This window comes from Daphnia magna, linkage group LG4 (genome assembly GCF_020631705.1).
Source record: "Daphnia magna isolate NIES linkage group LG4, ASM2063170v1.1, whole genome shotgun sequence".
Taxonomy (NCBI): domain Eukaryota; kingdom Metazoa; phylum Arthropoda; class Branchiopoda; order Diplostraca; family Daphniidae; genus Daphnia; species Daphnia magna.
In genome coordinates, this window is record NC_059185.1 from 11,566,119 (window position 1) to 11,580,478 (window position 14,360).

General features: G+C 39.6%; 3 protein-coding genes and 1 long non-coding RNA gene across 7 annotated transcripts; 1 reads left to right on the forward strand and 3 right to left on the reverse strand.

The window, feature by feature from the left end:
- Positions 1-1,129: 1,129 nt before the first annotated feature.
- LOC116920773 (venom allergen 5.01) lies at positions 1,130-2,986 on the reverse strand. The gene is made up of 7 exons (XM_032926885.2): positions 2,825-2,986; positions 2,278-2,721; positions 2,030-2,206; positions 1,860-1,941; positions 1,633-1,771; positions 1,470-1,566; positions 1,130-1,394 (listed from the first exon to the last, which is right to left on the reverse strand). Exons 1-7 carry the CDS (start codon positions 2,876-2,878, stop codon positions 1,245-1,247), a joined length of 1,143 nt encoding a protein of 380 aa, XP_032782776.2. The 5' UTR covers positions 2,879-2,986; the 3' UTR covers positions 1,130-1,244.
- Positions 2,987-4,327: 1,341 nt separating this feature from the next.
- LOC116920775 (venom allergen 3 homolog) lies at positions 4,328-6,135 on the reverse strand. Its single transcript, XM_032926887.2, has 8 exons — positions 5,997-6,135; positions 5,687-5,910; positions 5,433-5,594; positions 5,187-5,363; positions 5,031-5,112; positions 4,815-4,953; positions 4,648-4,744; positions 4,328-4,583 (listed from the first exon to the last, which is right to left on the reverse strand). Exons 2-8 carry the CDS (start codon positions 5,738-5,740, stop codon positions 4,434-4,436), a joined length of 861 nt encoding a protein of 286 aa, XP_032782778.2. The 5' UTR covers positions 5,741-5,910; positions 5,997-6,135; the 3' UTR covers positions 4,328-4,433.
- A 3,532-nt stretch (positions 6,136-9,667) lies between these two features.
- LOC116920777 (collagen alpha-2(IX) chain) lies at positions 9,668-14,354 on the forward strand. Of its 4 annotated transcripts, none has more exons than XM_045172443.1 (3): positions 9,668-9,871; positions 13,642-13,863; positions 13,944-14,354. In XM_045172443.1, the coding sequence occupies exons 1-3, from the start codon at positions 9,703-9,705 to the stop codon at positions 14,213-14,215; spliced, it is 663 nt and encodes a 220-aa protein (XP_045028378.1). In that variant the 5' UTR covers positions 9,668-9,702; the 3' UTR covers positions 14,216-14,354. The 4 variants fall into 4 exon arrangements, with proteins under 4 accessions (XP_045028378.1, XP_045028381.1, XP_045028379.1 ...); XM_045172446.1 differs by lacking the exons at positions 13,642-13,863; positions 13,944-14,354 and adding exons at positions 10,031-10,252; positions 10,333-10,782 and having other exon boundaries at positions 9,671-9,871; XM_045172444.1 differs by lacking the exon at positions 9,668-9,871 and adding an exon at positions 13,260-13,460 and having other exon boundaries at positions 13,645-13,863.
- On the reverse strand, positions 10,840-13,423 carry LOC116920780. The gene is made up of 7 exons (XR_006645675.1): positions 13,281-13,423; positions 13,162-13,216; positions 12,724-12,856; positions 12,044-12,280; positions 11,875-11,973; positions 11,612-11,817; positions 10,840-10,985 (listed from the first exon to the last, which is right to left on the reverse strand). It is a non-coding gene; the product is annotated as an uncharacterized LOC116920780 (long non-coding RNA).
- Positions 14,355-14,360: the final 6 nt, after the last annotated feature.

A 14,360-nucleotide genomic window follows, 5' to 3' on the forward strand; every position in this document is an offset into this window, starting at 1 on the left:
ATTGTGTTGTTATTTTAAGGTTGTTCGTTCTAACCTGGCATGTTTTTTTATCTTTTATTTCTTACCTTTTATTTCCTTGTTCAATCAATATAATTATTGGGATTTTTAAAGGGATTTGAAAAAAGGTAATTTTACTTGACTTAAGAAGTACTACACTAGGGCTTGTAGAAAAGCTAATGGACATGTAGTTTGAATTTAAAATATTATTTTGGCTTATTTAAACTTGTTTCAGTCATAGACCCTGCTAGGTCTATGACTTTGCTTGTTTATTTATTTTTTACGTTTTTTGAATTAGAACATTAGTACCACTACCTTCATTTCCGTCAAGGAAGGTCGTCTGCATCAAGGTTTGTGAACGCTTGTTCGGTACAGTAAGCGAAGCCCAGTGATTCTAGCATTTCCTCACCATGCAACAGAAGCCTACGTTGATATAGTGGCTACAGTCATTCGACAGAATCAGATTGTCGATGTCCATTTGTGTCAGTTATGTTCTTATCTAGTTAGAACAAGTGTGAATTAGAGACAATGGGACAGCCGCATGTGGTAGTGAACTGCACTGAATTTGACACCATCTGTACCCATTGCTGTCACGCGACTAAGAAATTTAGGATGAAAGACAAGGCCATTTTCCGAAGAAAACAATATGGCGAACAGTAAAAAGGAGGGATTATTGCAACGTGTGGGAGTGGTTACCTTTCAAGAACCGCAGCCATGATGGTGAGGAATGGTAACAATATTTGTAACCTGTTTTACGGTTGTTTTTCTTTTCAAGGGCGAATCAAAAGTTGTTAAGATATAACTCAATAGAATTTAATATGCAGCTAGATTACCTTGATCGTTAATATCTTCACCCATTCTCTCCTAGTTCTCGTCTCTTCCTATTCCAAGTTTGTTAAAAACTGGGGCGGGGCTATTAAATCCATGATGGTCGCCGTTTGCGGACCCCTCCTTCTAAAGACCTTAAAAGGGTTCCGGATTTACTATGATGACGTAAAACCTATTAGGTAATCTTTTTTATGATCGTTTCTATTATCATATTACAAATAAAAATCTGGACTATATCTGGAACAAATGACATTTAAAAAATAAATGTTTCTGCTTAGAAAAAGGAAAAAATGAAACAAAAAACTGTCATGCATTGTGTATTACTCTAGAATGTCTTCCACCATTTTTTAAAAGAAAACAAAACACTCGATTGTTACTGGATAACACATAGACATATTGAAATGATTAGAAAAGGATTTTCAAGCGCACAACCCATTATTGTTGGAAGTTGAAGCTGGACAGGCAGATCCAGCCGTTCCTTGCGCATAGACTGGTGAATTGATAAAATTTCCAGTCGGGCCGTAATTGCACACGTACAATCTATTGTACGGAAACCCGGCACCAAAAGTCTGTTCCCCCAAAAATGTATGTATCAATACATTAACGTAAACGTTTCTTGTATAAAGAAAAATTAAATTGCTTACAGCTGTTGATTGGTAATAGGCCACTCCACAGCCTACGGTATAAGAAGATGCCCATACAACTTGCGTGTAATGACCAATCACGCTCGGTGGGTTTGCCCTAGCATTAATGTACGATAATTAGTAATTTCACCACTATATGTACTCTGGAAAACTGTTTGCTTACGGGAAGCTTGTGACATAAGCAGCCTTCATGTCATCGACTTCATCATACCATGAAGTTACAGCCGCATTCCAGTTAGATGTGCCCAGGTTATCGGCGGAAGACGCGCCAATGTAAATATTCTGACCCACCCGGAATCGAGCTATTGGTAAGCCGTGTCAGTTATAGAAACCAAAGAGATTCAATTTGTTTCATATTAAACATAAGGATTTTTGCTTTTTTTTACTTACAGACATCTCGACAAGTGTCGTGTTCGAATACGCATTGCTGGGCGTGCGTTTGCGCCATGACGGCCAGCTCCTCATCCCAGATCTTAAACAAAATAAGCTCATTTAAGATATCACAACATTTCAAAGACAATTATGTTTCTAAAGTGAGAAATACACGGGTTTTTACGTACCAATTGCCTCATGTTAGATGCCGATGGTTGGGGACCTGGATTACCACGGGTTTCGAGGCCCTGGGCAACTTGACGCCTGTAATCATTATGCGCTTTCAAAATGATCGTGATTTCATCAGTGCTGACGCTTGACACTGTTGGGTATGGTGGTTGGCAAGCTTCTCCCCAGGTAGTATTCTTTACGAAATGAAAATTACGAATTCATCATCATCATCTTTAGGAAATTATTTGTTCTTTTGAGAGCTTACCGAATATTTGCAGAGGGTATTGTCGGTAGGCACACGGCACGTAGAAATGTTGCAGTATGAAGTTAGAGTCGTGGGTTTTGATGTGGTCACCGTTGGTCTGGCAGACGTCACGTCTGGCTTTGTTGTCGTTGACGTTTCCTGTGGCTTCGTAGCTGTTGGCGTTGGTTTCGTGGTTGTTGGCGTTGTTTTTCCAGTCGTCTTGGTCGTCGGCGTCGTCCTCGTCGTCGTCGGTGTCGTCCTCCTCGTCGTCGTCGGCGTCGTCCTCCTCGTCGTCGTCGGCGTCGTTCGCCTCGTCGTCGTCGGCGTTGGCTTCGTCGTTGTCGGCCTCGTCGTTGTCGGCCTCGTCGTTGTCGGCCTCGCCGTTGTCGGCCTCGTCGTTGTCGGCCTCGTCGTTGTCGGCCTCGCCGTTGGCTTCGTCGTCGTCCTCAGCGTCGTCTGGGAATCCTTTTCACACGAAGATAAATTTTTTAAGGATAAAATACAATTGTAAACGATAAGGAAGAGCAAAATACTTTGAAATTGAACATTTAAACATGAAAGAACTTACTCCGCAAGCGAATAAGCAGACGACGATCAACAAGAAGACAGCAAAAAATTTCATTCTGGAGTAGAAAACTGCAATGAGGCTCTGGATCTTCAAAGTGTTCCAATCGTCGATGATTACGCACGTCTTTTATTTGAATCGCAAGCGACTAGCACCATGCAAAACGCAAGTGTTCGAAACGGATCCAGCTGCATTCCAACTGCGTAACTGGGTTGACGACTGAAAAGTCTGCCTTGAAAAAATTATTTCAATAAACGGTAGAATGCTTCTGAATAAGAATAAACAGTTGTAATAAAACATATTTATGAGCTGTTGTCAATCTATCAGCGAACGGTTAGAACGAAAGCTAGGCGGACGCTTTCATTGTGGCATCCACGTTGGATAAGCCGCAACGGGGGCACCATATGTTTCCATGTGCGTGTTAGTTCTGTGACTAACGCCCCGTTTTTTTTTTATTCTGGCTGCAGATTTTCGTGAAATGAATGAGATAAACACCTGGGAAAAGGAAGTAGTCTACTGTTCAGTGTTTCTCTGTAACGATGGCATTCAGCGATAAAACTTCAAATGACGATGGAAATAGATTCGAAAATGAAAAGCGTTGGCAATTGTTTGGCGAACGCAAAACTATATAGTTATTGAGTGGACGGAGGTATAAAATAAAGGCTAATAATCCTTTTGACTATCATTACCAAACTATTAGCTTCGAAACCCAACACCTGGGAAGTTCGAAAAGAACAACACACAACAATAAGATTTCTCGTTTATTCAATTCTTCGTTTATCTCGGCCAAAAATGTCAAGAAAAACATCACTGGTCACGCATTTTTCTTCAATTATAGAACACGCTGTGATAACTTGGTCTTCGGTTAAAGCCAAACTGAATTGATGAAAGCCAAAGAGAAATATGAAAGACAACTAAACCACAAAAATGGGGCAATATTCTTCGGCTAACGAAAAGGACGTGACCTCACTGTTGCATCACTGCCCAAAACCCTTGTTGCGACACGACTGATGAAAAAAATCAATTTGCGAATAAAAGGTGGAGGTACGAAAACCGCTGTGCTGAAAAGTGGTAGGTGGGGGTCGTTTCAGCGTGAGGGAGTGGTTACCTTTTCAAAGGTTTTTCTCTTTCTTTTTTCAGGGGTAGTGGCTTGTTTTAAGAAGTATACGTACCGTACAACCCACTATGTTTTAATTCGTTTTTTTTTCCCCCTCAAAATGGTAGATGTAGGATATTGTAGATTTAAGTCGTTTTACGTTAGTAACCTTTAGATCGCTTTTGTTATATATAAAACTTAACAATTCAAGCTTAAGTCGCTAGTGGTATTGACGCAATTCAATGTTAAAACAACGGATAAAGCTTTATGAAAAACTAAGATAGTTAAGATGCCATTTTCGTTATAGGAAAATGATCGATGCAGATTTGAAAAAGCTGTTCTAATAAAAAGAAAATGTGTACAATTCAGTTAGACGAATAAAAATGAAGGCTTTTTAGCAAATGATAGACTTGATTCTCATATATCATGTATTTAACCCACTTAAATGTCCTTCACCATGTTTTAAACAAAGCTAAACCCTTATTATTAGAAATGGTTTTAAAGCAGTACATATATTCAAGCGCACAACCCATCAATGTTTGAAGTCGGAGCTGGGCAGGCCGATCCAGCGGCTCCTTGGGAATAAACTGGGGAATTAATAAAATTTCCAGTTGGCCCGTAATTGCAGACATAGATCCTATTATAGGGATACGCTGGACCAAAAGTCTGTCCACATAAAAAATAGAATCAGCATAGACGTTAAATTTGTTTAAGAAAATAAAATGCTTACAGCAGTCGATTGATAGTAAGCTACTCCACAGCCTACGGTATAGGTATTAGCCCATACAACTTGAGTGTAATGGCCAATAACAGCAGGTGGGCTCATTCTATACCATCAGATATTACAAAGCAATTAGCAATCAATGACAAATACCCCATTCGGTAATATTTACTTACGGGAAGCTTGTAACATAAGCAGACGTCATGTCATTGACTTCATTATACCATGAAGTAATAGCTGCAGGCCAGTCAGATGGGTTCAACATGTCAACAGAAGCCCCGGAAATGTAAATATTCTGACCCACTCGGAATCGAGCTATTAGTAAATAACACAATTTTCAAATATCAACTGATCATGTAATAAACTTAAGTATTTATAAAAAATGTTCTTACCGACGTTACGACAAGTGTCGTGTTTGAATACGCATTGTTGGGCGTGCGTTTGCGCCATAACGGCCAACTCCTCATCCCAGATCTAAATAATATATGATCACTTAAGGCATTATAACACTGTTATTACTTTGAAGAATACACGAGATTCTTACGTACCAATTGCCTCATGTTAGACGCCGAGGGTTGAGGACCTGGAGCTCCGCTAGTCTCCAGACCCTTGGCAACTTTCCGCCTGTAATCATTATGCGCTTTCAAAATGATCGTGATTTCATCAGGGCTGACGCTTGATTTGGTTGGATACGATGGTAAACAAGCTGCTCCCCAGGTTGTATTCTAATCGTGCCAAAATGAATATCATCAATTGATCATAATTTTTAATTAAATATATATTTAAGAGCATACCGAATATTTGCAGAGAGTATTGTCGCTAGGCACACGGCACGTAGCAATGTTGCAGTATGCATTTGGAGTTGTGGGGCTCAATGTGGTAACGGTTGGCTTCAAAGTCGACAAAGTATTGGTGCAACTACAGACTGTAGTTGGCTGCAACGACACCTGAGCCTCCTTTTCATGAAAAAATCAAATAATTAAGCACCAGAATTATTAAAAACTAAGCTAAATATGAGTGATAGCACAAGAAAAATGAACCAACTTACTCCGCAAGCGGATAGGCAGACGGCAATCAACAAGGATGCAACGAAGAATTTCATTCTAAGACGAGGAGAAAAAGCCAATGATGCTCTGTAAAGCTAAACTGTTTCATACCTCGTTATTTATACGTTCCTATAATCCGTATTGTGAGCAACTGGCGTCATTTGGAACACAAGTGTTCATTTTGAAACGGACCCAGCTGCTTTTTAGAACTGCACAAATGTGTCGCCTAAAACAAAGTTTGCGTTCAATGCTCCAGTTAAAACTATAGAACGTATCTGCATACGAAAAACAAAAAAGGTGAAATAAACTTACTAAGTGACGTGTTTGTTTGACACAAACGGAAAATCTAGGGCGCATTTTCATCCTAGCGTCCGGGTCGAGGGTTGATGAACGCAACTAGAACACCACATGTTGTCACTTGCGTGTTGAAATCCACAGCACGTGCCATTTTCCCCAACAGATCTCTATGAAAAGATTACGATGAACACAGTAGGAACATATCCTTCCCTTTTTTCTGTGCCACAATGGCAAACTAAAACAACAAAAAAACAGTTCTATAGTCTACTACGTTGGTAGACTGAAAGCGTCACTGACACATACACTTGGAGCTGTGATGAAAGTGTGTGGGTAATGGTTTTTTCAACACGAGGCAAAAGCTACCTAACAGCGCAGCCATGTTTGTTTGGGGAAAGGTAACAATATTCGTTTATTCAATTGTTTTTTTCGGGAAAACTCCATGATTTAAGAACTTGCTCTTGGCGACGTATTTTCCTAAAACTTGTTCATTTGCAAAGCTGATAAATGAGATGCAAAACTCTTACTTGCATACAGGTGAAACATATACTGGCCAAGCAAGGCAAGCATCAATAGCCTAAAACCATAAACGAAACATCGAAAAGATTTTGATGTTTCATTTTCTACTTACGAACATTCCAGCAAAAACTAGAAATTGTAAATAATAAAACTGATCGATAGTAATGGCGGGTGAGCGAATGCAACACTTGGCTGTAACCACTAAATCGCAACACGAAAGTAGTTTCCGAATAATCTTTAAATAATGATGATATAATGATATCATTGATAAGATTATATCGCTACTTCTTAATTTTCAATACGAAAAATAACCCAAAAAGAGAAACACCAAAAACCAGACCGCGAAAATGAATATCTAAAGCTGGAGTTAAACAATGATAACAAAAGTCCCTATGATCCGTTACCAATGTCGGCTACCTAAAGGTTGGCCAATATGATTTAAATGGCGATAACACAACAATTACAGAATATTGATTGAGCAGAAGATGTTTTACTTTGTTATTTTTAATCCTACCGATGGGGAAGATATGGTACGAACTCCAGATGATGTCCTTGAGTCCTTGAGGATGCAGTCACATCTCGTACTCAAGCGTCAAAATTACATCCAACATCTATTACCCTCCGGCAATGTGTAAACGTGAATGGATCCTGTCTGATGTAAAATGTAAACTTACCTTTAAAGATAATTAGTGATAGTTATTTCACAATCACAAGACAAAAACGAGCAAACCTCATACGGCAGAGACATTGATCTGTGGCCAATCAATAAACAGACAAGTGAGAATCATTAATTACGCCATTATGTATAAACAAATTCAGAAACAAATGAAAAGCACTTACCAAGATTGACCAATATTCAATGCTAACCTCAAATGACTTTGTCGAAATGTTCATAGAATCCAACTGAGCTCTAAGAATCACCTGCCGCTTTTTCACAACATTTCAGAGAGATCATTACCAAAGAAATTATGATATATAGAAGGAGTGGTAAGGAAACTACAAAAAAAGGGGGAAGGACCAGAAAAAATATGCGGTTTCAAAAGGAAATTGTTTTTTTTTTCTCACCTAAGGCAGTTAAGAAAATCAAGAGGGCTAGGTGATACATCGGAGGACGGGTTACCTTTTTTGTTCTTGAAACAAAGCAAAATAGCAAACTGAAGGTTAAAATCAATAACCAAAACGCGAATTTTGTTACGAAATAATTAAAAGGATGGAATAAAAATGACTGTAACAAAAAATGAGTATTTCAAAATCATCAGAACGAAACAAATCTTTTGGCCCAGACGAGCTTGTTTGATAAGAAGTTAATTTTAAAGTTTTTAACTAAATGCTTATTCAATAATTCTCACCTTCATCTGTTTTCATGCCAGTTGGGGTCCACCCAGTTCGCTATAACGTCATGCCTTGTTTTGTTTTTTTTTGCATGTCGTTGAGTGATGTTACATACTGGAGAGCTATGCATGTTCTGACAGTGTAATTCCATTTTGAGTTGAGAAAACTGCCTGTGATTGCCAAGAAATTCTGAAAGCTGCTGGTGAGCCATCAGTCTGAAAACATAGGCAAGGTCAGAAAACCAATCGACAATCGAAATTCTTTTTCCCGAGGTTAATCGATTATCCCAGCCATCAGTCGATCGGGAAATACCCTGTGCTTTAACTAAGAACAGTGTTGTAAATATCTCTCTGGTTTCTTACGTCACGGCTGTTGGATTCATTTGATTACATTCAAATGGCTGTCCTGAATTTGCAGGCTGGTTTTTGGCGAAAGGTTGGACGTGGCTGAATGGACAAGGTGATTGGCCTATTTTAATGGGATGAATAGTTTAGTCGCTATATTGACAATTAAAAAGATGATTTTGAAACTTGACAAATTCACGAACAGATGGGAATCTACGAAGATCCGTGAGTAATTCTACAGTGGTCATTGCCATTTGCGGCCGTTACCACGGACAGACGAGCCTTTTGACCTTTACATAAATTGAAACAGACTTTGAAATTATGCACTTAAGACAAGGCCTTCAAAAACTAAAAAACTTACGTCAGTGGGTATGTGTGGTAATTGATCATTCTACGAGAGTTTAATCTAAAATATTTTAAGGAAGGTCCATTCGTATGCTGTTACATGGATGATGACGAAATAGTCTGGGGATTTATATGTCTGTAACGAAATCTAAAAATAAAATCATATTTAAATAGAAAATTGTAGATGGATGAAAATAGACTGAAATGTAAACATAAATCCCAAATATTCTCATTAAAAAAAATGTCTTAATTCGTATCACGTCACCAGTTTAGAACCACGTCGTACGTCTTCAGTAATCCTGCAATTTATAGGATTAAGATAGCAAGAGTAATCATGAAAATGAAAGAATAATAGACATACGGTTGTGATTAACTTTGAGGATTTCACAGTGCGATAGATCGGTCCATTTCACAGCAGGATTTCACACGCATGAATCCGTATTCAAAACTGGAAAGCGAAATGTACGAGAGACAAGGTCAGTGTCTAGGTTAGTGAACTAGAGTGACATTGCACTTGTACAAAGCTAAACGCGGTGCACAAGACGGACATGATTGTTGGTTTGCATGCGAATGAAAAACCTTTATGGATGTGATTGAAAACAAATGCGAAGCTTCCCCTCGTAGAAGTGACAATGACGGAAGACATCGAACACAATCGGTTTGCTAAATAGCAGGTGAGAAAAACAGCACTGGGTAGCGTCTTGTTCGCAGTCAATGCAGATCGTTGAACCTTTTTCATATTCATTACAACAGATATCCATGTGACTGTTTGCTGGCCATGATAACGCTTATGAATATGAAAATTGTCTGGTAGTGTAATTAATCCTTCATCGTCAACGAAATGTCTTTTAATATTTTTTTGTTTCGTAACGGTAGGGACATGGTTGTGTTGCCCTTGAGACGCACCCAATAGCTTTGTATGCAAATGTGGCTCACGCAATAGAAAAAAAAAGACAAGCACGGTATGATTCATTACAGCCAAAACAGTAGCGACGAAGAAAAAACGAGGGATAAGTTGGAAGTGGTTTCTTACCTGAATGAGATAAGCAGCGTCCTCATGTGTCTGTGTAGCATGTCCGTGTTAATCAGCCACTGCAGAAACTAAACACCTTCGAAACAGAAACGGAGAAGTATAAAAGGAGCTGCAACTCGAGAGCAAAAGCAGAGATCTACCAGCAAGCAACATGTTCTCTTTGTTTTTCTGCAGTTGTTTCATCGCCTTCCTGTCCATCGGCTCCAGCAGCCAGGGTCAGGTTGACTACACCCCGTATTCCACCCTGATGGCCCTTCTCACCGGAAATGCTGACCCGTCACCTGTCGAAAGCCCGTACATGAGAAGACTTTCATCGCCAGGTAACTTGAATTCATCCATTTTAGTTATGATTGGTTAAAATTCGAAATTTTTGAATTCACAATACCAGACGATAACTCGTACAACTGCAGAATCATAAGATAATTCCTGATAATTGTAAAACAACGAAAAATAATTAAGCGCATATTTTGGGATTTCAGCACGACTTTACTATGCCAAACCTACTGCTGATTACTCCTCGTATTACCCAGTGTATCCACCACAACCATATCCCGAAATGTTTCGCCAACAAGTATTCGATCGAAGATTCCATCCGGAGGACTCAGACGCTCAATTCTTCCGCTCTGATTCGGATCCTCGTTTTCTCGGATTGAAAGCCAACGCATTAAACGGATTACTAACGTCATTGAGAGGACCACCTGGTAAAGAAATCGTTATTCAATTTTTTGTTCACATTCAAAAGAAAAAAGATAACTGTGTTTTAATCCTTGGTTTACTGTAGGACCACCTGGTCCTCCAGCTCCGGCAGCAATTCCAGCAGGTCCCCCAGGTCCTCCAGGTCCTCCAGGTCCTGCTGGTGCTCCTGGTCCGGATGGCGCTCCCGGTCCGGATGGCGCTCAAGGTCCCGATGGTAATCCCGGTCCTGACGGTAATCCCGGCCTCGATGGTACCCCCGGTACTGACGGTATTGACGGTACACCTGGAGAACCAGGAGCACCCGGAGAACCCGGACCACCTGGAGAACCAGCACCAGTTAGAGTTTAAAATGTCCAAACTATTTCCAAGAACATTGCAGTTAACTAACAACGGTAATAAGGCGCCATGGTTGGGTTTTGGAATTTCTGTTAAGGGGTTAAAAGGGATAAGTGAACCAATATGAATCAATTTCAAATTTGGTGAAACATGAAGTTGTAATTTTTCAATATTTACCAATAAACGATATCAAACAATATCTTCAGCAGCTGACTGTTAGTCACATTCCACGCCGAGTCCGTTAACTGGAAGTTATTCCGAAAGACCGAGATGGATTAGAACATAAAAAACTCCTGGTCATAATGATATACAGGACACGATCAAGGTGGAATTGGGCAGCTAGCCCCAACTGTTCGACAATCATCCTATTCTTTTATGTTATCCTTCATTTGAATTCAGACGCTGGGAAACAATTAGAATCTTATTAGCAAGGATAAGGGAAACGGGCCAAAGAGTTCGATTAGTTGCAAAGATTACAGAAATCATGCAAAAACTTGTTTAAGGGGTATATGATAAGAACACTACAAAAATTAGGAAAGAAACTGTCGACGTTTTCTGGTTTTTGCAGTTGTCATAAGAGAAAGGTAACGTTAGAAAACTTACGTCATCACCTAAAGCTAGTTTTCAGCACTGAATTACAAAAAGTTCTCATCGAGAAGTGAATATTCAACATCTACCGTATGTGACGTTCAACAACTTCAATCTCACGCTACCAGGAGTAAGCGTACCGTACATGGATTCGCTATTTCCCAATGGCTAATAATTGGCTTCAAAAGTGGATCAAACTACTTCTTATTATGTAACAATTGAATTTGCAATAAAAACTAAATGTGAGGAGCCAACTTTCTAAGATCTCGCTATTAAAGAACTCTAGAGATTAACAGAGAAAATATAAGGGTCAATAAACTTCTGGAAATGGATTAACTGAGATTCATGCAAATGTTGCCGTTTGATCGCTCATTCCTCACAAGGTAATAACCCATCCAAGAATGTTGTTTCCAATGGCCTTTTTTTTTTTTTTTTTTTACCTTCAGTTTTTTTTGTTGTTGAAATCATTGAAACAGGGAGAACGGGCAGCTATTCTGGTTGTTATCTGGCGGGTTTATCCATATGTGTGATAAGATGGATTATCCTAAAAGCAGACGTTGACTTCTCTTTCAGCAAGGCCAATATCCAAAAACTCTTGAACGAAAGAGTAATGCGATAGGAGGAAGGCGGTACTGTTTCATTTTTACTAATGCATTCAATAATAAATTAGATCATTACTTTAGAAATATTAGCCATTTTGCACCTGTCATGTGTATTGGTGTTTTCTAGTTTTCGATTGATGCAACTATTTTTTGGCAGGAAAAATTACCGCCATGTCTCTAGCAGTGGATGAAATAGAGGTCTCGTGAGAAATAAATAAATATAGGTAAAGTAATAGATGAACTTTTTGTTTTGTTTTTAAAGTTAATTACCATTCGAAAGATCTCCATTAAAAAAAATTGGCACCCTTATGGAACCAATCAACCGAATTTCTGCGACAAGTTACCAAGATTATGAAAAGGTAGATTGATGTTCACCAAGGGTCTCTCTTTTCGAGATTGCACACTTCATCGGATCTCAAATCTTCTCATTTGCTTCCGATTCAAAATCGCTAGCAGATTTCTGCTCCATATCCATCCCGGATACATTTAGATTTGCATTTGTTGCATCTGAGTAAACAAAAACGCGAACGTTAGGTTAATTTCATGAAACGGCAGAATTATTCTATAGAGCCTATGTCGACATGGGGCAAATTGCCAGACAAAAAGAAACCTCTTGGTTTTTATTGGACAGGTAAATGAATTTCGAAAATGTCAGACAAAACACAAGGTCTTCGGTAGCCAAGACCGACGACGTATTTGGATGTTTAACTGAAATCCATCATTTCGTCATTGCCAAGGATGTTTGTTGTAGGCGTGTCATATTATTCATGGGTCACGGCTTGTTTATCACGTACTCCATGGTCAATGTTTCTTTGTATCAATTTTGAATGGATATTTTCAAAATACGACAGAAATAACTAAAATCCGGATTGATTTAAGTAAAGCAAGAAAAAAGAAAAACAGAACTGACAAAAGAGAGATGAAAAGTTAATAAAGAAAAGTGAACTCACGTAGGATTTTTTAAACGCTGTTTTCCCCGTTGAAGTGACAACGAAGGAAACGTAGGAAAAATCTTTATTTCCATATGGAAGAGAAAACAACACTTAGTAGCATGTTCCTTCACAGGTCTCAAAATCTTTCTCCCTGTTAATTACAATGGAAAGTTAGATGGCATCATTCGTAACGTTGATGTGGCTGTTTGCGAATTCATGCACAACTTATGAATATTCAAATTGCCTGTAGTGTGGATCCGTCAGCGTCAACAAATGTCTAAATTGTTTTTTTTTTTTTTCTAATACCAAAGTGGGGAAGAGGTAGTGCTGCCCTGCCCTTGAACCTCACCCTATAGCTTTGCATGTAAAAATAGGTACGAGACGGTACGAAAAAGCAAGGCATGATTCATTACGGCCAACCAATGGCGAAGAAGAAAAATGGAAAAGCATTCTCACCTGGACGAAGCTGGATGTGTGCCTACGTTGATAAGCCACTGCATAAACTTACAACCTACGAAACAGGGACGAGGAAGTATAAAAGGAGCAGCAACTCTAGACGAAAAGCAGAGATCTACCAGCAAGCAACATGTTCTCTTTGTTTTTCTGCAGTTGTTTCATCGCCTTCCTGTCCATTGGCTCTAGCAGCCAGGGTCAAGTTGACTACAGCCCGTATTCCACCCTGTTGGCCCTTCTCACCGGAAATGCCGACCCATCAGCTGTTGAAAGCCCATACACGAGAAGACTCTCCTCACCAGGTAAGTTGATTTCATCCATTTTAGTAATCATTAATTCATTATCAATTTATCATTGGTTACGATTCAAAATTTGCGTATTAAAATTACCAAACGATAACTCATGAAAATGCAGAATCATAAGATAATTCCTGATAATTGTAAAACAACGAAAAATAATTAAGCGCATATTTTGGCATTTCAGCACGACTTTACTATGCCAAACCTACTGCTGATTACTCCTCGTATTACCCAGTGTATCCGCCACAACCATATCCCGAAATGTTTCGCCAACAAGTATTCGATCGAAGATTCCATCCGGAGGACTCAGACGCTCAATTCTTCCGCTCTGATTCGGATCCTCGTTTTCTCGGATTGAAAGCCAACGCATTAAACGGATTGCTAACGTCATTGAGAGGACCACCTGGTAAAGAAATCGTTATTCAATTTTTTGTTCACATTCAAAAGAAAAAAGATAACTGTGTTTTAATCCTTGGTTTACTGTAGGACCACCTGGTCCTCCAGCTCCGACAGCAATTCCAGCAGGTCCCCCAGGTCCTCCAGGTCCTGCTGGTGCTCCTGGTCCGGATGGAGCTCCTGGTCAGGATGGCGCTCCCGGTCCGGATGGCGCTCAAGGTCCCGATGGTAATCCCGGTCCTGACGGTAATCCCGGCCTCGATGGTACCCCCGGTACTGACGGAACAGCTGGAGAACCTGGAGAGCCAGGAGCACCCGGAGAACCTGGACCACCTGGAGACCCAGCACCAGTTAGAGTTTAAAATGTCCAAACTATTTCCAAGAACATTGCAGTTAACTAACAACGGTAATAAGGCGCCATGGGTGGGTTTTGGAATTTCAGTTAAGAGGTTAAAAGGGATAAGTGAACCAATATGAATCAATTTCAAATTTGGTGAAACATGAAGT